General features: G+C 37.0%; 1 protein-coding gene across 14 annotated transcripts in view; it reads right to left on the bottom strand.

Moving 5' to 3' along the window:
- Positions 1–24,830, bottom strand: part of SNAP91 (synaptosome associated protein 91) — a 149,027-nt gene that overhangs the window by 10,999 nt on the left and 113,198 nt on the right. For 10 of the 14 annotated variants that reach the window (XM_045498925.1, XM_045498918.1, XM_045498914.1 and 7 more), the window contains 4 exons: positions 16,743–16,877; positions 14,940–15,089; positions 11,122–11,152; positions 10,042–10,153 (listed from right to left, as the gene is read on the bottom strand). In XM_045498925.1, coding sequence (XP_045354881.1) covers positions 10,042–10,153; positions 11,122–11,152; positions 14,940–15,089; positions 16,743–16,877 — 428 coding nt within the window. The remainder of the gene's footprint in view (positions 1–10,041; positions 10,154–11,121; positions 11,153–14,939; positions 15,090–16,742; positions 16,878–24,830) is intronic. The other 4 variants (XM_045498924.1, XM_045498916.1, XM_045498919.1 and 1 more) reach the window with 1 other exon arrangement.

Consider the following 24,830-nt stretch of genomic DNA (forward strand, 5'->3'; position numbering starts at 1 on the left):
CAGGCAAAACCTATTAGAACCAACTATTTTAGAACTCTGAAAACTAACCAAAAGCTTGCAGTAATCAAGAAAATACTTATTCAAGAAAATCAGCTGGATCTTGGCAAGAATAGTGAGCTCTGTGGCATCCTAACTTACCCAAGTTTCACCCACTGTTCTTTAGCATAGCTGTAGTCTTGAAAATAACAGCTTATGTCTTCAGTAATAGTACCAGAGGGAGTAAAATATATTTAATTATTTATTTTGTCTCGTCTGTGTGGCTCCCTGGAAAGACTGGCTCAAAAGGCTTGTCTTTGTCTCACCAAACAGGGAATGCACCTAGTGCTAAAGTTGTTAAGCACTTTTGGGGGAAGCCATTTGTGGAAGCCATTTACAGGCAAATGTTTTAGTTGTTGCTGTCTGAGGCAATGGATAACAGGGCAAAAACAGTAGACTAAACAAAAACCTTGGGAGGAAAGGCTGGAGAAGGAGATGTGGGGATTAAAGGTTTAAAAATCTCAGACATACTCCTGGGAATTTGGAAGACCATGCACACGCCCAGGGCTGTGTGCAGGGTCAGGGAAGACAGGAGAGGGCCCCCAGCTGACCCTGAGGCTTTGCACAAGCTGTAAGTGATTGCTAAGGCAGGGTTGCAAACTGCCTGGTTGACTCTGAAGACCTGCCCCAGCACACACTCAGAGCTCCTCTACAAAGACTGGGAGATATTCTGGTTCAAGGAATTTAAGTAATCTCTGCCTAATCATTAGCTATCACTTAGCTAAAGGAGCAGAGACTTCAACAGCCACACGTAACAAAGAACAGAGACTACAGAATTAGTTCAGAATGGTCACTAAACAATCAAAACACACAAATAAACAATTACAAAGAGTAGCCACAACAAACCCTTAGGTAACAGATAGAATTTGATTTCTAGAGTAGACACATTATAATATTCAAAATGTCTAGGTTTCAACAAAAAAATTCTGAGACATACAAAGAAATAAGAGCATATAGCTCATATGCAGGAGAAAGATCTCAACTCAATAACCTAAACTTCCACACTGAGAAGCTAGGAAAAAGGAAACAAACTAAACTCAAAGAAAGCAGAGAAAGGAAATGATAAACACGAGAGTAGAGACAAAGTACAAAAACAGATTGAAGAAGTCATAAAAGAAATCTAAATAAATTTATAACAAATAAAGAGACTATAGCAGTAATCAAAAAACTTCCATCAGTAATCAAAAAAGTCCTGAACCATATGATAATTTCAATAGAAGTAGAAAAAGCTTTTGACAAAATACAATATCTATTGATGATCAAAACTCTCAACAAAGTAAACTGAGAGAGAATATACCTCAACATAATAAGGCCATATATGAAAAACCCACAGCTAACATCATACTCAATGGTGAAAAACTGAAAGCTTTTCCTTTAAGATAGGGAACAATACAAAAATGTCCACTCTGATCACTTTTATTCAACATAGCACTGAACGTCCCAGCTGTAGCAATCAGACTAGAAAAAGAAATAAACGGGGGCACCTGGGTGGCGCAGTCGGTTAGGCGTCCGACTTCAGCCAGGTCACGATCTCGCGGTCCGTGAGTTTGAGCCCCGCGTCAGGCTCTGGGCTGATGGCTCAGAGCCTGGAGCCTGCTTCCGATTCTGTGTCTCCCTCTCTCTCTGCCCCTCCCCCGTTCATGCTCTGTCTCTCTCTGTCCCAAAAATAAATAAACGTTGAAAAAAAAAAAAAAAAAAATTTAAAAAAAGAAAAAGAAATAAACGGCATCCATATTGGTAAGGGAAAAGGAAAACTCTCACTATTTGCAGATGATATGATACTATATGTAGAAAACCCTAAAGACCCCACCAAAACACCATTAGAACTGATAAATGAATGCAGTAAAATCGCAGGATATGAACTCAATATAAGAAATATTATGCTTCTCTACACTAATAACAAAGCAGCAGAAAGAGAAATTAAGAAAACAACTGCACCAGAAAGATTCAAATGCCTAGGAATAAACTGAATCAAGGAAGTGAAAGATCTATACCCTGAACACAAGAAGACATTGATGAAAGAAATTGAAGATGACACAAACTCATGGAAAGATATACCTTGCTCATGGACTGGAAGAATTAATACTGTTAAAAAGCCCATATTACTCAAAGCCATCAACAGATCCAATGTAATTCCTATCAAAAAACTAACAGCATTTTTCACAGAACTAGAACTAATCCTAAAATTTGTATGGACTACAAAACACCTCAAATAGGCAATGCAATCTTGAGAAAGAAGAACAAAGCTGGAGGTATCATAATACCAGATTTCAAGTTATACTACAAAGCGATAGTAATCAAAACAGTATGATACTGACACAAAAACAGATACTTAGATCAAGGGAACAGAAGAGAGAGCCAAGAAATAAGCCATGCTTATTTGGTCAATTACGGAGGTAAGGAAATACAATGGAGGAAAAGACAGTCTTTTCAATAGACAGTGTCGGGAAAAATGGACAGGGACATGCAAAAGAATGAAACTGGACTACTTTCCTATATCATACACAAAAATAAACTCAAGTGGATTAAAGACCTAAATGTAAGACCTGAGACCATAAAGCCTCCTAAAAGAAAACAGGCAGTAATCTCCTGGATATCGGCCTTAGCAACATATGTATGGATATGTCTCCTCAGGCAAGAGAAACAAAAGCAAAAATAAACCTGAGACTACACCAAATAAAAAGGTTTTACATAGCAAAGGGAACCAAATCAAAATCAACAAAACAAAAAGGCAACCTAGTGAATGGGAATAGATAATTGCAAATAATAGATCTGATAAGGGGTTAATATCCAAAGTATATAAAGAATTTACACAACTCAACACCACAAAGCTAAACAATCTGATTATAAAATAGGCAGAGGACCTGAACAGGCATTTTTCCAAAGAAGACCTACAGATGGTGAACAGACATATGAAAAGATGCTCATTGTCACTCATCCTCAGGAAAATGCAAATGAAAACCACAATGAGACATCACCTCACACCTGTCAGAATGGTTAATATCAAAAAGACAAAGAGATAACAAGTGTTGGTGAGGATGTGGAGAAAAGGGAACCCTCGTGTGCTGTTGGTGGGAATGTAAATGGGTGCAACCACTGTGGAAAACAGTATGCAAGTTTCTCAAAAAACTTAAAGTAGAAATACCGTATGACCCAGTGATTCCACCACTGAATATTTACCCAAAGAAAATGAAAACACTATTTCAAAAAGATGTATGCACCGTTATGTTTACTGTAGCGTTATTTATAATAGCCAAAATATGGACGCAACCTAAGTGTCCATCCAGAGATGAACGGAAAAAGAAGATGTGGTATATATGGACTAGAATATTACTCAGCCATAAAAAAGAATGAGACCTTGCCATTAGTGACCTAGAGGGTATGTGCTAAGTGAAATAAGTCAGAGAAAGACAAATATCATATGATTTCACTTAAATGTGGAATGTAAAAACCCAAACAAATGAACAAACAAAAACACAGATTCTTACATATGAAGAACTGGTAGTTGCCAGAGGGGAGGTGGATGGGCAAAAAGATGAAGGGAATTAAAGGGTACACACTTCTAGTTATGAAAAAAGTGCAGCATAGGGAATATAGTCAACAATAAAAAAAACTTATGCCACAGAAAAGCCCAGAACTGGATGGCCTCACTGGTGAATCCTATCAACTATAAAGAAGAATTAATATTAACCCTTCTCAAGCCATACAAAAAAAAAAAAAAAAAAGTTGTGGAATACTTCCTAATTATTGTTTGATGCAGTATTGCCCTGACACCAAAGACAAACAAGGACATTAGAAGATTATAAATCAATATCCTTTATGAACACTGATGCAGAAATTCTTGACAAAATACGAGCATACTAAATCCAGTAGATATTAAAAGAATTATATGCCATGACCAAGTGGGATTTATCCTAGAAATGTAAGGTTGGCCCAGTCAATGTAATATGTCATATTGATAGAATATATAAAAAAAACCATAATCATGTAAGTAGATGCAGAAAAAGCATTTGACAACATCCAACATCCTTTCACGACAAAAAACAAAAAAATCCACTCAACACACATGATAAGATAGGAAATTCCTCAACCTGAATAAGGGCATCTACAAAGAACACATGGCTATCATCATACTTAATGCTGAATGACTGAAAGCTTTCTCCTTAGAATAAAGACAAAGGTGCACTGGAAGTTCTAGTTGTGGCAATCAGGTAAGAAAGAAAGAAAAAGCATCCAGAAAGAAAAAAAGAAATTAAACAATCTCTATTTGTAGATGACATCACCTTATATATACAAATGCCTAAGAAATCAATATACCAAAAAACCCATTAGAACTAATAGACAAATTCAGCAAAGTTGTAGGATACAACATCAATATGCAAAAATCAGTGTAGTGTTCACTGTATGCTAGCAGTGGACAATAAAAAAATATAATTAAAAGGACAATTCATTTACAATAGCATTAAAAACAATAAAATACTTAGAATAAAATTAAGAAAAGAAGTACAAGACTTGGGGCATCTGGCTGGCTTAGTGAGAAGAGTGTGCAACTCTTGATGTTGGGGTCATGGGTTGGAGTCCCACATTGAGCAAAGAGATCACTAAAAAGAGAAACTTAAACAAAGGACAAGACTTGTTGAAACTTTGTTAAACAACTTGTTAAAACACTGTTGAAATAAAAAACTTAGATAAAGAGAAAGATATCCTGTGTCCAAGGATTAGAAGACGTAATATTGAGACAGCAATATTTCTCAACTGCTTTATGCATTTAGTGTAATCCCTATCAAAATTTCAACTGCTTCTTTTGGAAAAATGGACAATCTGAACCTAAAATTTTTGTGGGAATGCAAGAGATCCAGAATAGCCAAACAGTCTTGAAAAAGAAGAACAAATTTGGAGGACTCACACTTCCTGGTTTTAAAATTTAATTCAAAGCTACATCAGAACAGTGATGGTACTGGCAGAAGGACAGACATATAAATCGATACAACAGAATAAAGATTCTGGAAATAAACCCAGACATCTATGGTCAACTGATTTTTGCCAAGGATGGCAAGGCCAATAAATGAAGAAGAGTCTTTTCAATAAATGGTTTTGGGAAAACTGTATTTCCACATGCAAAATAATGAGTTTGGACCCCTGTGCCATGCCATATATGAAAATGAGCCTAAAATAGGTAAAAGGGCTAATGTAAGAGAGAAAAGTATACAAACTCTTGGCAAGAAACATAAGTGTAAATCTTCAAGATCTTGGATTAGGCAACTGTTTCTCAAATATGACACCAAGAGCACAAGCAACAAAAATAAATAAATTGAAGTTTATCAGAATTAAAATCTTTGAGGGCACCTGGATGGCTTAGTTGGTTAAGCATCCAACTTCAGCTCAGGTCACGATTGAGTTCGAGTCCCATGTTGGGCTCTGTGCTGTCAGTGCAGAGCCTGCCTAGGATTCACCTGTCTCCCTCTCTCTCTGTCCCTGCCCAGCTCTCTCTTTCAAAATAAATAAATAAACCTAAAAAATTCAAATCTTTTGTGCATTAAAGGACACACACTATCAAGAAAATAAAAAGGCAACTCATAGAATGGGAGAAAATATTGGCAAATCATATACAGTATTTAATAAGTATCTGGTATCCAGAATACATAAAGATTTCTTAGAACTCAATAATAAAAAGACAGCCCAATCATAAAATGGGCAAAGGATATGAAGATATTTCTCAAACAAACAAATAAAAAACCAAACAAACTAATGGCCAAGAAGCACATAAAAAAAGCTCAAACTCATCTATCATTAGGGAAATCTGTATCAAAACCACAACTGAGACCCTCCATATTGCTGGTGGGGATGTAAGATGACGTGGCTGCTGTGGAAAAGTTTGGCAGTTCTTCAAAAGGCTCAGTGGAGAGTTACACATGACCTAGCAATTCCATTCGTAGGTATACACCCAAGAGAACTGAGGACATATATTCACACAAAAACTTCTTTACAAATTACAGAAGTATTTTTCATAACAGCCAAAAAGTAGAAATGACACAAATGCCCATCAGTTGAAGAAGGGGGTATATCCAAATTCAGCCATAAGAAATGAGGTACTGATACGTGCTACAACATGGATGAACCTTGAAAATGTCATGCTAAGTAAAAAAAGCCAGGCACCAAATGCTCCATATTATAGGAGTCTGATGATATGGAATACCCAGAACAGACAAATCTATAGAGTAAATTATTAGATGCCAGGGGATAGGGAGAGGTGGGAATTCAAAGGGATTGTGTTTCTTTTTGGGGTGGTGGAGCTATTCTGGAGTTAGACAATAGTGACAGTTTTAAAACACTGTATATATACTGAAAATCACTGAATATATACTGAATGAATATTCACTTTAAAGTTGTGAACATGGAGAATTTAATGTTTATGTAAATTTTATCAAAAAAATTAAAAACAAAACAGGTATTATACTTCAGATTCACTCCTTACTCATCATTTCAACAGGTTAGGTAATAGGCTGTTCAGAATCATATCATTTATCAGGATTGAATTATACAAGGATAACTGTATTATTTACCAGAATTGTTATCATTAGAACTTCAGGCTATGGAAAAAAAAAGATTTTTGTTAGTTATCAAAATAAAATGAACTTGTGGAAATTGCTGATCAAATAAATAGGTCAAATAATTTAAATATAGTCTAAGTTTTCCATTTTGCTTGAACAGATTAACCCTTAATAATTTACTCCCCAAATATTATTTGTCCTAAGGTTCTTTTTTATTTATTATTATTGTTTTCTTTTCAACATTTTACCGAATGCTTCATATGTAGGCACACGAAGGTTAGTTGCTTTTAGGGAAAGAAATGTGGATTCTGTGGCCCCCTGCCAAATGCATATGTTTCTGAACTGCAAGAATCTTCCCAGTTTGTAGGATGGAAACTTAAGTGAGTATTGGAAAACAGGAAAAAATAATCCTGGAAGCACAGGGCTCTTGATGGCTATGACGACAGAGCCCTGCCAGCAGACATGTTTCAAGTATTCAAGTCCTGTTAAGATTTTTAGATCTAACTTGAGTTCTATGATCTGAAAAATTCTACAGCTGTACCTCCAAGCAGCAGTTGAGGGAAATCTGAAACAAACTGGGAAGGTAACCTTAGCTCTTCTCTATCAATAGAAACTTTAGAAGGCAGCAGAAGGATGCTCACCCTCACACCTGCTCTCTCATCTCCTACTCAAAAGGAGAGGCCTGCAGATTACCAGAGGACACGGAAACGCTGCTTGGCTGCTTCTGAGGCAGAAGTTTTATTTCAGATGTCTCTCTTCTTTTGCTTGAATATGCTTAAAAAAAGAGACTCAGACATATTTTAAGGAATAGGGAAGCGGAAGCAGCATTTTATGAAAGAACGGGGTGGAGAGAAGAAGCCAGAGGCCTTCTTATGTAATTAAGCCAGAATAATTTCTTAAGTCAAAGCAAAGCCAGAGCTTTGTTATAGAAGAAGAGCTTTGCAGTAAATGGGTAAATGGCAGTAAATTTATATAGACAACATATAAGACTTAGAGTTAATGAAGATAAAATAACTCTGCATTTGACCGCCTTTATCTTGTTGTCTAAAAAGTCAAGGAAAATAACAAAAAAACAGAAAGAAACAGAACAACATGTGACTCTGCCTTCCTGATAAATTATTTCTGTTGGTCTAGTTTCTCTTTCCACAGCTGTTGTGGATACTTTATGTTAAAGTGTACTGTCTTTTACTTCCTGGAGTTTAATTACTAACAACTTAACATCTTCTGCTTCATAAATAAAAATAAGGAGTTTGGAGTTAAAGAAAAAAAAAAGAGAATATCAATCTCATTCTCAGTGACGGTGCCTGCTAATCAGATAATGAGTAGCCTTGTTGTCCTGAAGAAGCAGACGAGCTGTAAATTAAGTATCTGATGAATCTGTAACCTTGTATGGTGAAAATCTTGATCTCGGGAGAGGTGCTGACCAAGGAAGGTCTCCAACTTAATACTATTACTAAAGTAGTTCTCCCTCCTTCTGCTTCTTGGTTAAATGGCCTCATTGTTTAGTGACCACCCCATTAAGAAACCCGGGCAACCACTGTCTTGTAGCTTCATTCACAGTGATCCCCTGTGTGGATTCTACCTGAGATTTTCTTCCTTGTCTTCCTTTCCACCCTCACCTGTGGTTCTCAACCACTTTTTTGTTTATTCTTTTTTTAAGCCTACAGCTTATCTGCCAGATACCCAAGCTTTCCTCCAGTCTATCTTTAAACTCTGTTATCACTGTAACTGTTCTGAAATTAACATGTTAAAAAAACAATGAAAAGTTTAAGCCTGCTGGTAAGGGCAATACACTAAAGTATAAACTTCTCAGAACAACACATGAGGTCTCTTTAGACCTCTTTTAGAGAGAATAAGAAAATTAGTTTCTTTAATTTGGTAATGATAATATAAATTGTGAAATTTAATGTCAATATGTGGTATTCATTGATGAGATAACAAAAGGCAAGCTGAGGGCAAAAATCTCCCCAAGGTGGGAGAGGGACATATTTAACATTTTTCAGGCACTCAAGACTGCCCAGGAACAAGGGAAGGAAAAAGCCAATGGTTAACTGCTAAAGATCACAGTCATGGAGGACATGAAACTTCATCAGTTTGTCACTGTCTTAATGACTTACAAGAAAAGCACAATCTTGAGAATAGTCAGACCTCCAGAAACCTATAGACTCAATTTCCTGGAGCCCTAATGTCACCTTCCCTTCCGTAAGACAGAAAACCCTATTATAATCAGTCACTCCTCACACTTACAATGCGGCTTTTTCTGCCCATGGGTCCTATCTCTGTACTTCAATAAACAACTTTTTTGCACCGTAAAATATCTCAAAAATTCTTTCTTGACCATTGGGCTCGGTGATCCCGCATCAGTATAAATTGTAGTTTGATTAATAGTATTAGTATTGTTTAGTGGTAAATTTTAGTTCAAATGGCCCTTTTCAGATTGGTTTACACTTATTTATAAAATTATAATAAAACTTTATATATAAAAACATTACTATTTATCAAATTATTCAAAAGAAAACATGTTTTAAATTCTATAATTCAGGTATTGAAATTAATTTATGGAGCATGATTAATTTTAATAAAGTCTACCTAAAATGTTTATATTCTAATTTATACTAATTCACTTCTATGCATGTTTGGCTGGGGTTGGTGGGTGATGGTTAGGAATTAATTCATGCAACAAGGAAAGGTTTGCATCAAGAAAGCCTTAGTAAAGAGTGACTTAGGTGAAGGTAGTAAGCAAAGCTGAAAAATTACAATTGAGCTTGGGAAACAGTGACTAGCCCAGGTTAGCCAAAAATGGAGCATATACAGGAAAACAGTAAATTTTGCTGCCTTAGGAAACATCCTTTTTGTGGTAACAAATCTCACAAAGTGATAGTCTTTACTTCCAGTGATACACTCTTTCCCAGAGTGAATGATTGGTATTAATAGAAATTTAATACACAAACATGAAATCTATTTAAATTTTATAGAAAAGATGGTGTTAGTATTTCAGTTTAAAAAGTGGTAAGCAGAATTAATAGAGTTTTAAAATCAAAGTCCATTTACACAACACAAAACTGCCCAATCTTTCTGGTAAGAAAAAAAAAGTGTTCGTTACTTCTTAAGACAATTAGGCGACTTGGGCAAGAAATGGGAGCAAAATATGGATAATTACCAGTGATACTGAATTATTTTGAAAAGTTATTTCCATAACTGTACAAATATAGAAGTAACATCTAAAGAAGCATAAATACTATTTTGAAATAATGAAAATTAAAAAATGGGCCACAATCTAATAATAGAAAGTCAATGAAATTTGCATTTTGGTAAATATCGCATCCTGCTTATGTCCCCTCAATGTGGATGAAAAAGTACAATGTCAGTAGCAAACCTAAACAAAGCGCACTCTGCCCCATGCTCGGAAACTGGCAAATTGTCAGCACTGCCCTGGGCCCTGGTGGCTACGTACCAAAGGTGCACTTGGTGGAACACCTGCTGACCAGGTTGCAGGGGCGACTTTGGGCTGCCAGTTGGCTCCACCCGTCAACTTTTTCTCTCCAGCATTCCACTGAAGGTCGCCCCTAAAATCAAGCATGCAAAAAACAAACACATGTATTAAAAACACACTACTCAGAAAACAATGTGTGTGGCTCCTTAGATACTTTTATTTGGGATTAGATGTAGTCTGTTTAAGGCAAGTGGTAATAAAGAGAACAAATTAAACTTATAGAGGAGTCTTACTGTATTGTATCTAAGACAGTATAAAAAAGCATTTGATAAAAAATCATTTAGAGTTTGGATCTCAATATTTATTGAGCCTCTATAGATGCCAGGCACTGTTGTAAGCACTTGGGATTATTAGAGAAGAAAACGAAGATCCTGATCCTGGAGGAACATGCATTCTTCCAATAGAAGAATGTGCCACAAAATTCAACCAAATTCCTCACTGGTTACAAAAACTTCCAAATATCATAAATACTCTATACTTTATCAAATATCTGTAGTTTGTTTCATCCATCATGGCACTTCTTCTAGATGTGGGAGGGTTCATCAGAAGGTTTCACACAACTGCATCATGACTACAACCTGCCTTACAGTGACTGTCAGATATATCTACTGTAAAATGCATCCCAATTTCAAAGGTACTGAAATGTGCATCTAAAGAAAGGGTACACTGTTGACCATTCTTTCTATCCTTCCTTAAAATTGATCCTCCATGACAGACTTTTAAAAACCAATGTTAGCTAGGAACAGTGTTCTAGAATTTAAAGCTATTAAAGCATTCAAACCATAATTCTGAAGTATTTCTAGCTATAATTTAGTGACAATCTTGGAGACCAAAATAGATTGTTCCTTTTCCTTGCAGAGCCAACAGTTTGGAGGTTCCAGTAGAATAATAACAAAAACAAAAGTCCAGAATGCAAAAAAAAAAAAAAATTTTTGAAATTACTGAGCTCGAGAATGAGTTATTACTCCAATGCATTTAATCGTCTCAAATAAATGTAAATACACTGCCACAAGAAAACCAGATAATTTCAAAAACACTTACTTTTTCGATGTGGTACCAGAAATTCCAAGATCTATAAAAGGATAAAAGAAAAAAGAACTTAAACCTCTATACTCAGCTTAAATGATATGACATTTAAAAGATCAAAGAGAGTTCTAGAAAAAGTCCACATTTTGCCTAAGAATGACTGTATTCAATTTTACAAAGGAGAAACTATGTTAGGAAACATGTTCAGAAATCTAACATTTTCTTTTACTTCACATTATACTTAAGGATCACATTTTAATGTCAGCTGGTATCTAGGAAAGAGTAAACACAGCACGCTTGAGACTGTTCTCTTAGAAAGGCCTATGTGGCTGGCATCTAGGAACCCAGCTTAGTAAACTGTTCTCCATGCTGCGGTAACACTTTTCCTAATGATAAGGGTGGTTACTGTGTCTAAACTGTTTGTACAAACAATGTGGTTTATGCTGAACACCTGCTTTCCTTCTTTCTGTGAGACTGAAATTTTGGGCTGTGTTAAGCAGAGTGCCTACATGATCAGCATCCGATAAAAGACCTGGGTGTGGAGTCTCTACAGGGCTTCCCTGGGCAGAAATATCACACGTGTTGCTGCATTTTTGTATGCTTTTCCCCTCATGGGAAGGAGAGAGCATAAGGAAGTCAGTGTATGGATACTTCCTAACTGGCCTGTGTCTTTTGCCCTAATGATCCAGCTGTGTCCTTATTATGCTGCTGTAATAAATCTTAGCTGTGAGTACAACTATGTGCTGCTGAATCCTCTGAATTCTAGTGGATCTCTGAATGTGAAGGTGGTCTTGGGGACTCCTGGCATAATTGGCTTACTCATTCCACTCTAATCTCAATTCACTGATTACTTCAACAAATATTTATTGAGCCTCCATAGACGCCAGGCACTGTTGTAAGCCCATAGGATACATTAGTAAAGAAAACAAAGATCTTGATCCTAGGGGAATGTGCATTCTAATAGAGTGAGATGGAGAATAAAACAATAAAATAATAAAGTAAATTATGGAGGCTACTACAAGGTGATAGGAAAGCCTACGGAAATAAGCAAAGGAAGAGCAGGGCACAAGGGATCTGGTCAGGTAGGATGAGGGTGATGGGCATTAAACAGGGTGTTCAGGGAAGGCCTCAGGGAGGTGAGATTTGAGCAAAGCTGGGCAGAGATGTATGGGAAGAGCTTCTAGGCTAGTTATATGGTATGCTCTGTAAGGGTAACTGTTTCAGGTTTGGAGAAACTGCCAAACTGCTTTCCACAGTTGCATTTTCACCAGCAATGCTAGAGTTTCAATGTCTCCACATTCGCATCAGCACTGTTTTTTTCTTTTGTTTTTGTTTATTTATTTATTTTTTTTAATTATGGCCATCCTAATGGGTGAGAAGTGATATCTCATGTGGTTTAGATACGCATTTCCCAGATGACTGGTGTGGAGCATCTTTTCATGTGCATATTGACCATACATGTATCTTCTGTGGAGAAAGACCTATTCAAATCATTTGGCCATTTTAAAATTGGGTTATTTGGGGGCACTTGGGTGGCTCAGTCGGTTGAGCATCCGACTCTTGATTTTGGCTCAGGTCGTGATCTCACGGTTCATGAGTTTGAGCCCGACATCACATAGGGCTCTGTGCTAACCCTGCAAAGCCTGCTTGGGATTCTCTCCCCACCCCCTCTCTCTGCCCCTACCCACTCAGTTTCTCTCTCTCTCAAAATAAATAAACTTAAAAAAAATAAAATTGCGTTATTTGTATTTTCATTATTGAGTTGTAAGAGTTCTTTATTTATTCTGGGTATAAGTTCCTTAGCAGATATATGTTTTACAAATACCTTCTCCCATTCTGTGGGTTATTTTTTTTTACTTTCTTGATAGTGTCATTTGTAGCACAAAAGTTTTTAATTTTAACGTAGTTCTATTTATCTATTTTGATCTATCGTTGCTTGTGCTTTTGGTGTCATATCTAAGAACATTATCCAATCCAAGGTCATGAAGATTTGTTTACTAACACATTTTTTCTAAGAGTTTTATAGTTTTGGCACTTATGACCCATACAGTTCTATGATCCACTGTGAATTAATTATTTTGCAGTAAGCAAGATATCTAACTCCATCCTTCTGCACGTGGATGTCCAGCTATCCTGACACCATTTGTTGGAAAGATAATTCTTTTCCCATTGAACTGTATTGGCAACTTTGGTGATAACCAACTGACCACAGATGTATGCTTATTTCTAGACTGTTATTCTATTCCACTGAGGTATATGCCCATCCCTAGGCAATACCACTTCTCTTAATTACTATAGCTTTGTAGTAAGTTTTAAAATCACTAAATGTGAGTCTTCCAAGGTTATTCTTCTTTACTTAGAATGTTTGGCTATTCTGGCTTCCTTGCATTTCCGTATGAATTTTAGGTTCAACTCATCAAGCTCTATAAACAAGGAAACTGGAATACTGATAGGGGGTATGTAGATCTTTTTTTTTTTTTTTCAGTTTTGGAAGATATTTTATTAAAAAATACTTCACTTTTACTTAAAATGAAAATCAGTGTTTTTTTGGGGAGGTTGTTATATTTCTATACATTTTGATAAATACATGAATTCATGTAATCACTACTATAAACAGGACACAGCAATTTAATCACTCAAAAATATTCTTTCTTGCTACCCTTTGCAATCAAAACTGTGCTCTCAGGGGCTGGAGGTATAAATCCTTATTTTTGAAGGAGAATCTGGATCATATATTGCAGTGCCAGTGAAAGCAGTTACGACTGCCAACTGTCCTTAAGTGAGTTGAAATTTTAGTGTAGGAACAAATACTCAAATAATCTCTCCATGGGTGTCCTCGAAGCATTTTCATGGGTGCCCACACCAGGGACAATGAATGGGAAAAATATGTCCATTGGATAATGCATAGGAAAAAAAAAAGTCTGTATCAAGGATCTGCCAAAGCCTTGAGAAAAGTGAAAGGTATCGGCAGTGTGAACCCATTCACCTTAATAAAGAATCAAATTCAGGGTTAAAAGGAAAGGCAAGTCTTTACACTAGCTGCCCTCATCTCCTAGGACACTCTCTTTACCCATCTCTAGCCTCTGGTCTCCTTATTATTCCTCAAATATGACAGGCAGTTTTCTGCCCCAATGCCTTTGCACTGGCTATCTTCTCTGCCTGCAAATATTCTCCCTCAGATCCATGTGGTTCATTCCTTTACCTTCAGATCTTTGCTCAAAATATACCTTCTCAGGGAACCCAACTCCCCTCTGCAGTGTTCCCAACTCCTCTTCGCCCGGTCTGTTTCTTCCCCAGAATGCTTATGACCTCATGTACTACAGAAATTACTTATTTCAAACTGTTTGTCTCTCCCCTTCCTGAGCACCGTAAGAACAGAAATTTATACCTGTTTTGTTCACTGATTTAGCCTTAGAGCCTGGAAGAGTGCTTGGTAGTCAGTAAATATTTGTTGAATGAGTAACCAAAATTCACATGGATGGTCAATTGTCATTATTTCAGTATTTAAGTTACTCTGTGTTCTTATTTCCAAGTGAAATGAAAAATTAAGTACTTAGTATACATAATGTACTTGGTTTGACGCTTGCGTATGCTCTCTATCCCTTTAGTAATTTATATTAAAAACGGCATGGGTGCTGCTTGTGAAACAATGGCACAACAATTGTCTATCCTTCAAGGAACTGTACTGGGTAGAACATTAAGAATTTCTGTCCGCTCCTTGATACACTCACCCGTAAGTGAATCCAGAAACAAATATATATGAAAGGATAGAGAACAAAAATTCACATATGATACAGTGAAAAAACCCAACAACAAACAACTGCATTACTCACTGCCTACTAAGCTGGCAAGAGATGAATCAAGGTCACTCCCAAGGGCTTTGCTTGCTGCCATGGCTGGACTGGGGGGTACCATTGAGATGGGTGCAGGCTGCCCGGCTGGTGCCATGGTTGGCATCAGTAGATCACCTAGTCCATCAAACACTAAAAATCAAATAGACCAGAGTCAGAATAATTGAAAAAATAAGGCCATATGCAAACTTAAAGGGAAATTGTCTTTTGAAAAACTATAAAACAAGTGAATGTACAATCTTACAAAAGAAGGCATGTAATTCACACTTTTTATGACTGTAACACGTAGAAGAACATGTCTACATATGTCTACCCATAAAGTACAGAAATACTAGTAAACATAAATGAAGATGGAAAAAAATCTGTGTAATGTACAGGAAAGAGCACAGATTTTGGGATTGGAATTAGGCTCAGTTTAGTTGCATGCCTCACTAACTGTGTGAATTTGAGAAAATCACTGTCTGAGCTATAGTTTTCTCCTCTGAAAACTAATGGGAAGATTACTACTACCACATGGTCCTGTTGTCAAGATCAAATTTGATAATATATGTCATGTCTTTATTATAATGCTTGCTCTATATAGGCACTCAATAAGTGGTACTCTTATTAAAAACGATCACTAAAATACTTTTTTATTGAAAATGGTAGTAATTTACAGCAAAGCCTAGATAATGTACTCTCAGATCCTACAATGCTTATTTTGTTTTCCTATAATGCTTATCTTTAAAACAATTCTAAATGAGAAATAAGGCTAGATCTCCTAGTTTCTTACGAAGTTAGTGGTGGAATAAAACCTGATCTAATGGTTAGTACCTAGTAATGAGTATATGACAAACAGTCGACCATATTTTAGAAGTAAAAAATTGTGACCCTCCCCCTCCTCATTATAGTAATCAATTTAGGTTCTAACTTTCAAGGAATGTTTAAGGGAAAAACTATTTTAAACATTAGAAATCATTCTATTATTGATGTTTCCTAATCACTATGTAACCAGTTACCACTTGTTTCATTCCTCGAATACAGAAAGACCATTCAAAATGCAGACTCAAAAGATCTACATAAATTGTTGCTAATATCTTACCCGCGTCAAAATTTTTGTGGGTAGTTTTTGTTAAAGAACTTTGAATATTTACCACAAACACTACCGTACGGTAATTCTAAATTGGAAAGGGACAGCATTCAACTAGGCACTGGCAATAGAAGCAACCAAATTGTCAGGCAGGGGATATATTTAGGGTGTTTCTGAAGCACATTTAATTGCCAAAAACTCACCAATTGAAAATTTGTAGTAAGGACCCAGCATGGGAAGAGTAGAATGGAAGAGAATACAAACAAAATGACAGCAGGATGAAAGATTAAAGGCAGGCAAAGAATACTATTTGTGTCTCAACTTCATAAAACCGAGGGCCATGCAAGCTTCAGAGGGTGTAAGCAATAGCAGTTGGGAGTGTCCACACATTCAGATACTGCATAAAATGTTTGTTTTCCCTTAACTGTCTCTAAACCATGTGCACGTAAGCTCATGCAAACAGATGGTGTGTGTGCCGTTAGATCTCTGCTAAAAATTTAAAACAGAAACACAGAAAAGGATTACAGGTTATCCTTAAATCTTCTAAAATGTACTGAAATATTTACTTAAAACACAGAATAAAAGATTTATTAAAGTTTTAAAACCAGGTCGCCACTCAGTATTTGCTTATGAGTTTTCTGATATCACACTAACCTTAGGTGGTATATTTTATAATCAGAACAAACGCAAAGAACGTTTGAAAGTCACTGCCTCACCTGATGGATCAAAGGAGCTGCTGCTAGAAGTTGAAGGCGTTGTTCCAAAAGCTGCTTCGAAATTGGGCTGCAGCAGGTTATTCTGAGCTGGAGTCACCGGTGATGGAGAAGGGGCCATAAAAGAACCCCCAAATCCTGGGGGGAAGAAAACAGTTCCAGAAAAATATAAGCAGAAACAACTAAACGTAGGTAAAGGCAAGAAAAACAGAGTCAGGAAGAGTTACAGAAGACTGAGAAGGAATCGAATGCAGGTAGATGAGAAGCCAATGAAACCTGGAAGTTAGTTTTTTAAAAGTTTTTTCACATATCTTGATATCTGTCATGTATTTTTAAATGATTTTTACTGATTTTCTAAAATTCAAGTTTAACATTCAGTGTTTTACTAGTGTTTCAGGTATATAATATTGTGAATCAACAATTCTATACATTACTCAGTGGTCATCATGATAAGTATTCTCTTCAATCCCCATCAGCTACTTCACCTATCTTCCCCCCACGGCACCCCCCACTCCCAATCTCCCCTCTGGAAACTGCTGGTTTTGTCATGTATTAATGAGATCTAATTTAATTAGAAATGAAATAGCACATAAGAATATATCTCAACCCTGGCTGAGAGAACCTGGGGCAACCAAATCTATCATTACAATGGAGCTACACAGAGCTAAGAAGGTCCCAATAGAGTTCAAATGGAGATAATTTCAATACATTAAAATTTTGATTCTTCAAATCACAGTATCAGGGAGCTAGAAAATGCTCAGTTGTACACAATGGCTAAGTATAATAATAAAATACAAATCATAAAAATATTCATGCACTCTGCCACCAAATCCTTCTTAACATCTTTCATACATGTTCTTATCCCATTGCTGCTACTGCTAAGTGTGGGCTTCCCTCACTCAGCTCTCAGGATTCATCAATAGCCACCCAGAGGGGCTTCCTGCCTCTAGTCTGGACCTCCTCCAATCTAGTCTCTGCAGTGCAGCTAGAGTGATCTTTCTGAGTGGAAAATGCTGACAAAGTTACTTCTCTAAATAGTGTCCTTCAATGGCTCTCCATAACTTTCAGATTCATCTAACGCAGATTCCTTTGCATAGTAATCAAGCTCTTTTGTCTCTGTTCCCTACCCCTTCCCTGCAAACTAGATTGCATCCATAACACCATCATGGTGACTCAGATGCCTGCTCCAGGAAGGCCTCTTGGACTGATACTGTCACCCACTACTATCAGGCACAGCTATGCCCACTCCTCCCACCCCAAGTCCAAGTGAGTTAGTTACATGCTCTGCCTCTGTGCCCTCTGCATCTGATACATATCTTCATCCTATTCCCATCATATGTCTTTATTTCCACCCCCAAACCCCACTCTGGGGATGGCTTTTTGGTATCAGGAACTGTGTCTCCTCCTGTTTTTCACTAATCAGCACAATGCCTAAAACACTGGATTAATGTTTACTGAATAAGAACACTTTTGAATACAAAAGGTGGGAAAAAATCAGAGGCCACTGTAAAGCAACCAAAATTCAAATTACTTATCTTTTGAAGGCTGGAAGCAAATAATTTCTCTCAACAGATAGAAGCAGAAGGAAAGCTCTCTCTGTATTGCTTCTTTATGAAACATACAACCGGAGAAGGCAGCAATTTCTTAATAGAGGATGCTCTATTATTAAAGAATTTTATTACTTCCAGAAGTCTTTTCTATATTTAGTTTGGGTGTAAATATTCCCTTCTAATCTAGCCGCATCTTTTCTTTTTCAGAAACTTCTTGCAAAAACATAACAAATGCTTTAAAAAATCCTTAAGCTTACATTCTGTAAAACCAGTTTATAATACTGAAAATGACTTTCACTGAAATTCTCTGATTACTATTTTCTAAAGCAGACAATAATGTTCAAGTCATGTTGTTCCTGGATATTGATAATGACACAAGTTTAGGCTTTCCTTATAGATGTATGAAAACAATGCAACTCAGAAAATTGTTACCTAATAGAGGATGGTCTTTAAAGTTCACAGTGGCTACCTGAGGTGACCTTTAGGATTTTAGTAACATAAGCATTGAAGAAAAGACATTCTCTAGATCTTTAAGAATACTATGAAGCAAGGATGGGTGAGAAGTAATTATTTTTGTGGATAGGATCGTTTGGTTTTAAGGAGATTGACGGCTGTGTTAATGCTGAGTGTCTTGAAACATACCACACCTCAAGTTGGAAAATGGCTGTGATTAATTTAGGCAATTTTTCTTTGGTGTGGTTCTCTTTGATATAGGTGAATGCGGAGAGAATTGTTCTTGAATCTCAGTTTCTTAAAACTTGGCCAAGAAGAGAAAACTTATTGTAGAATCATAGCATATTAGTGTTGGAGAAAGCCTTGGATCATCTGATTCAATCCTGTCTATCACTAGAAGTGATGCAAAGGGAAGTTAACATATCCACCCAATATTCAGTAGTAGAAAGGGAAAAACATGCATTTACAACACAGGGCTCATGTGCTTAGTGCTACTGAGTTTCATAACATAAGCAGATCACATCCATAGGTGAATAAATAATGAAAAAAAATTAGCCCCTTCTTCGAGAAAGCTTAAACCTTTAAGAAAGGGTAAAGCTAACACTGTCACGGGGCTCACCAAGTTCTAAAGATTTTTACTTTTATTATTATTTAAGTTTTTAAATGTTTATTTATTTTTGAAGGAGAGAGAGACAGAGCATGAGCGAAAGAGGGGCAGAGAAAGAGGGAGACAGAGAATCTGAAGCAGGCTCCAGGCTCTGAGCTGTCAGCACAGAGCTCAACACAGGGCTCGAACTCACAAACCGCAAGATCATGACCTGAGCCGAAGTCGGACGCTTAACCGACTGAGCCACCCAGGCGCCCCTAAGAATTTTTACAGGTTGAACCATACAAACCATATGAATGGTCAATATTTGACCATTTTGGTCCTACAAAAACAGCAGGATTATATTGTTCAACCCAAAACATACATTAGCTCATTTCATCCTCACCCCAACTCTATGAAGTTTCGCAGATGAAAATACTGAGGCCAGAGAGGTTAAATAATCTGCCCAAGGCCAAATGATGGCAAGTAAGAGAGAGGATTCCACATAGGAATCTTCCAGAGCTTGGGTTCTTCACCACAATACTACACGCTTCATTTCCACAGCCAGGAGTAACATCAGAGTTGTACTCTTCCTGTGGCTTACGAAGTTGACAGAGATCTAGAAAGATGACTTTTTCCCATTATGCTCAGTTCTGTGCATTATGCTCAGTATGTGCCCTCATAAACCTAAACTAATTGAAAAGCTATAAAGTGCTATAAAATAGCCAACTGATTATCTTAAAGAAAAAAATCTATTGTTATACTTTAAATGAATTATAGATATTAATGAGGGGAACTCCTCCTGTTAAGTGAAAACTTTTAGAGCCCTGGAATAGAGGTAAGAAAACTCACGCCACTAATATTTCTTTCTATATGGTTCTAAGTTACATTAAGAAAGATATTCTATGGAATTTAAGCTAATAATCAATAGGCTTCCAGACATCCTGCAGGCATATTTGGACTGTCCTACACTATAATGAATCACCAACTATCTTCAAGTGCTCAACCATCTACAGACACACTGCCTTTTGTCACAGATACTTAGTCTTATGAATCTATCTTTCTAAGGGGAACAGCCTATACACTTAAGGAAGTTCTATTAACAGATATATCAAAATTGATAGCCACAGTCAATATAATAGATCAGTTGGGTCAGGAGAGTAAAAAATTAAAACTACTGGTAGTCTTCTTTTATGTTAAAGATGATGCCATCTCAATTACTCTGTAATATAGTCAGTTATTGACACATTCTATTTACTAAGATCAATCTGAGATAGTATTTGTAGGATTAACAGCCTGAGAGTCTTTTGTCTGACACATTTCAGACTGTCTCCCACCCCCACAGAGTATGAAAGAGTTGGTTCTCTGTAGACCTTCTCATTTAGTGGCTATTATTAGTTATTAACTCCACATTGAACATTTTTATATTTTAAAAATCAATTTAAAGACCTCTGTGGCTCTGCTAAAAGTCATCTATGTCATGTGGTTAACAGAGAATACAAAAACTACAAATGGCCTCAAAGACTGGCCTGTATGATTTCCTGCCTTTAGAATTAAACATAGGATGTGGCCCATTCCTACACTAGTACAAATTTATGGGCAGTCACCCCAGAGCTGTGACTATAATGGAAGAAAATGGTTTTCTTGCTTGCTGTCAACCTCAGAAGTTAGGTAAAATCTCTCTTAATCATCCACTTTTACATCTGTCATCCAGAAATCTATATATTTTAAACATCTATATTTTCATTTGGTATATCTGAAGAGGCGTTTGAGAGCTTTATTACTCACTGTATGAAATAATATTTCCATTTGTTTGATAGAAACTTAACTTTCAAGTTTCTAGTCAGATTCCACCTGAGCTATGGATAATATCTATATCTTTTTTTTTTTTAATTTTTTTTTAAACGTTTATTTATTTTGAGACAGAGAGAGACAGAGCATGAACAGGGGAGGGGCAGAGAGAGAGGGAGACAGAATCGGAAGCAGGCTCCAGGCTCTGAGCCATCAGCCCAGAGCCGGACGCGGGGCTCGAACTCACGGAACGTGAGATCGTGACCTGAGCTGAAGTCGGACGCTTAACCGACTGAGCCACCCAGGCGCCCCGGATAATATCTATATCTTATCAGTAATCTCAATGATTTGGAAAGAATTATTCTTTAAGTATGTCCTCTTTGGCCAAAACAGTTGTCTCTTCTAGAATATTGTCTAGTTTCACCATTCTGGGTACACCAAACAGAACTTGAAATTTTTACTCAAGGGGCAGAAGATGACTAAGATGATATTTCATGCATAGTTCAGTTCTGGAGTTGGTATTATTTGACAGTTCTAGAAGAGTAAATTAGAATAAAAAATAGCCAGTTTTTATGAGAGATATGCCCACTTTAAAAGACTGTCCATTTGATCTTTTTTTTTCTAGTTTTTTTTAATTTTTATTTAAAAAAAATTTTGTTTTTTAACATTTATATATTTTTGAGACAGAGAGAGACAGAGCATGAACAGGGGAGGGTCAGAGAGAGGGAGACACAGAATCTGAAACAGGCTCCAGGCTCTGAGCTTTCAGCACAGAGCCCGACGCGGGGCTCGAACCCACGGACCGTGAGATCATGACCTGAGCCGAAGTCGGCCGCTTAACCGACTGAGCCACCCAGGTGCCCCAATTTTTTTTTCTAGTTTTAAATTACATATCAATTTTTGACAAAGCTTTCCCCCCCAATTTGAGATGATTCTTAATTTTTGGTTTAAAAATTCTAAAGATCATTTTAACATTTAATTATACTACATATTTATTACATTTACCCTGTGACTTATATGTAAATTTATTGCCTCAAAAAAATCTGGGGAGCAAGAGCCCTGTTCAAAAACCAACGTTACTTTTAAAGAGTCTACACCTTCCATTACTGGGTCTGTGTATTATTTTTCTTTTTTATTCTCTTACAAAACAGTCTTATTAACAAAAGCCAGTATTCAAGATTCTAGAGACTCATGAAATACAACTTTCCCTCCTGCTTTTTTCTGTTTTTGTTTTTGGTTCAAATTCTTACTTTGAACATGATATTTGTGGATTTCCTTGTTATCTATGATTGGGCTCATTTATCTTTAGGGGAAAAAAAAAGCTTCCTCTTTATAGTGGAGTTGGCTGCTCTCTCCCTATACACACACACACACACACACACACACAAGTATAACACACATGTTAAGCCTCGTTGCAACTTATCATAACATAGTACCCCAAATATTTGTTCTACCATTGATGTTCATTCAACAGAAATGTCTGGGCAGTCTGAAAACTCTGAAATAGCTGCTGTCAGCTGGATTTAATGTATAAATGTAACTGGGATTTTATAATGTGTACTTTAGCAGGTTTTTTTGGCTAGGATATTTGCTTCTAGTTCATAGTACAAAATTATATTAATATTCCATGATATTCTTCAATGAGAACATGGATTCTTGCTGTGTTACCTGAACAAATATGAGAAATGTTTCTAAATAAGCAAAACAGAAGTATGAAAAACCAGTGCAAATACTTAAGATCTAGAGAAATTAGAATTTAAAAATCTCTTATATTAGGATATAAGGTAAATGAATAGTTGCCTTCAGGCCAAGTAAATCAGACTCAGATATGTACAGATTAAATTATAAGAATTGTTTGTAGAACAAGCTAGACATTAAAACCCATTTATACCTACTTACACTAAAAATTCATTTATTTAAATAAAAAAATAGAGAAAGGGAAAAATGTGCACAAAATACATTTCCCATCACTGAAGAGGTCACAAGATGATGCACTGGAAAAAATGGGAAGTGTACAATCAATAAAACCTATGTAAATGACACTGTCACTTTCATCACCAATTTTCTCCCTTTCTATCTCATTTTACTAAGATCTCAGGATGGATGACACAATCGAGCAATTCAAGCTTGCTTCTGGTGAGTTCTAACTTGTACTTTGTGTGTACTTCCTTGCTGGACCTCCTTGTATACGAAGCTGTGCAGGCTCAGGTACCCGACGCTGCACTTGGCAGTGGGTGACAAAACTATTCCTGCTTGTTCCACGTGTGTTTTAGACCCTATCTCACCCCCAGGATCACATCTCTTGGCTCTGCCACTGACTTCTAACTTGGAACTGGAAGGGAACATTGTCTTTTAAAGATTTCTGAGAATTCTGCAAAAAGCCAGAACATTTGATTTCATATGCCATAACTTTAATTATAACTGCAAACCTTAATTATAACTGCAAAGCAAAAGGCTTATAATCAGTAATCTCCTTTTATTTATTAACAGTATTTTTATGTTTATTTTTAAGAGAGAGACAGAGTGTGAGTGGGGGAGGGGGAGAGAGAGGCAGACACAGAATCTGAAGTAGGCTGAAGGCTCTGAGCTATCAGCACAGAGCCCGATGTAGGGCTTGAACCCACAAACTGCAAGATCATGGGCTGAGCTGAAGTTGGATGCCCAGCTGACTGAGCCACCCAGGTGCTCCAGTAATCTCCTTTTAAAATTGACAAGGTCATTTCCCCCAAATAACCATTGAAAACTATGCTATTTCTGTGGCCTATTAAAATAAAACCTATTGCTTAACTTTGAAAACCCGAATTAAGGTTATTGGTTTTGTAAGAGCTTAAAAGCTTCTGTGACCCATTTGAAGCTGCTATGAAGAACACCCAGGCCAGGAGGAAACCCAGGTGAGCCAGTATTTTTTCCCCAGGTAACCAGCTGTGGTGTGTGTTAAGTGCACTGCCTCTTACCATATCTGCAGGTTCCAAAAGTGCACAGCAACATTACGGTGGAACCCTGGTTCTTCACCATTCACAAAATACCAGCTGGTGGTCACTAATATGAAGTGGATTCAGCAAACAAGAGTGTCATATTTAACCAGGGTAGTCTGGAGAGGGTGCGAAAGACACAAAAGAACTGCTACGGCCCCTGGGAAAGTTTGTTAAATAACCAGTCTGAAAGACTGATGGAAGGAAAGCGTCACAGCTAGGCTGTGATTATCCTTTTGGGCCTCTTGAGAAAAGATCTGACCTCCATGATCTCACCGTCGTGGGATGGACCCTCATGTTGGGCTCTATGCTGACAGTGTGGAGCCTGCTGGGGATTCTCCCTCTGCCCCTCCCCTGCTTTTTCTCTCTCTGTCTCAAAATAAATAAACAAACATTAAAAAAAAATTACCGAAAAATGACTTGACTTCATATCAAACTTCCTACAATTCTAAAAGGTGATGAGGGTCCTTTAATGAAGTCATTACTCATTACTAACCCAAGAATGAATGTTCTATGCCTGCTACACCTGTACAGGATTGTTCATTACATGAAAAAATAAGACCTAGTCACTGTTTCAGGTGCAACATGACTAGCAGGGAATTTAAGCTGAGAGACTCTGAACGTGGCAACGTCCTTGTGCTGATGTGACCCACACACACATCAATCCCTTGCCAACCATATGACCAAAATGCATTCCTTGTGGTGACTGAGGAGGAACATTGGAAGCTGGATCTGAGTG

The sequence above is a fragment of the Leopardus geoffroyi genome, chromosome B2 (genome assembly GCF_018350155.1).
Source record: "Leopardus geoffroyi isolate Oge1 chromosome B2, O.geoffroyi_Oge1_pat1.0, whole genome shotgun sequence".
Taxonomy (NCBI): Eukaryota; Metazoa; Chordata; class Mammalia; order Carnivora; family Felidae; genus Leopardus; species Leopardus geoffroyi.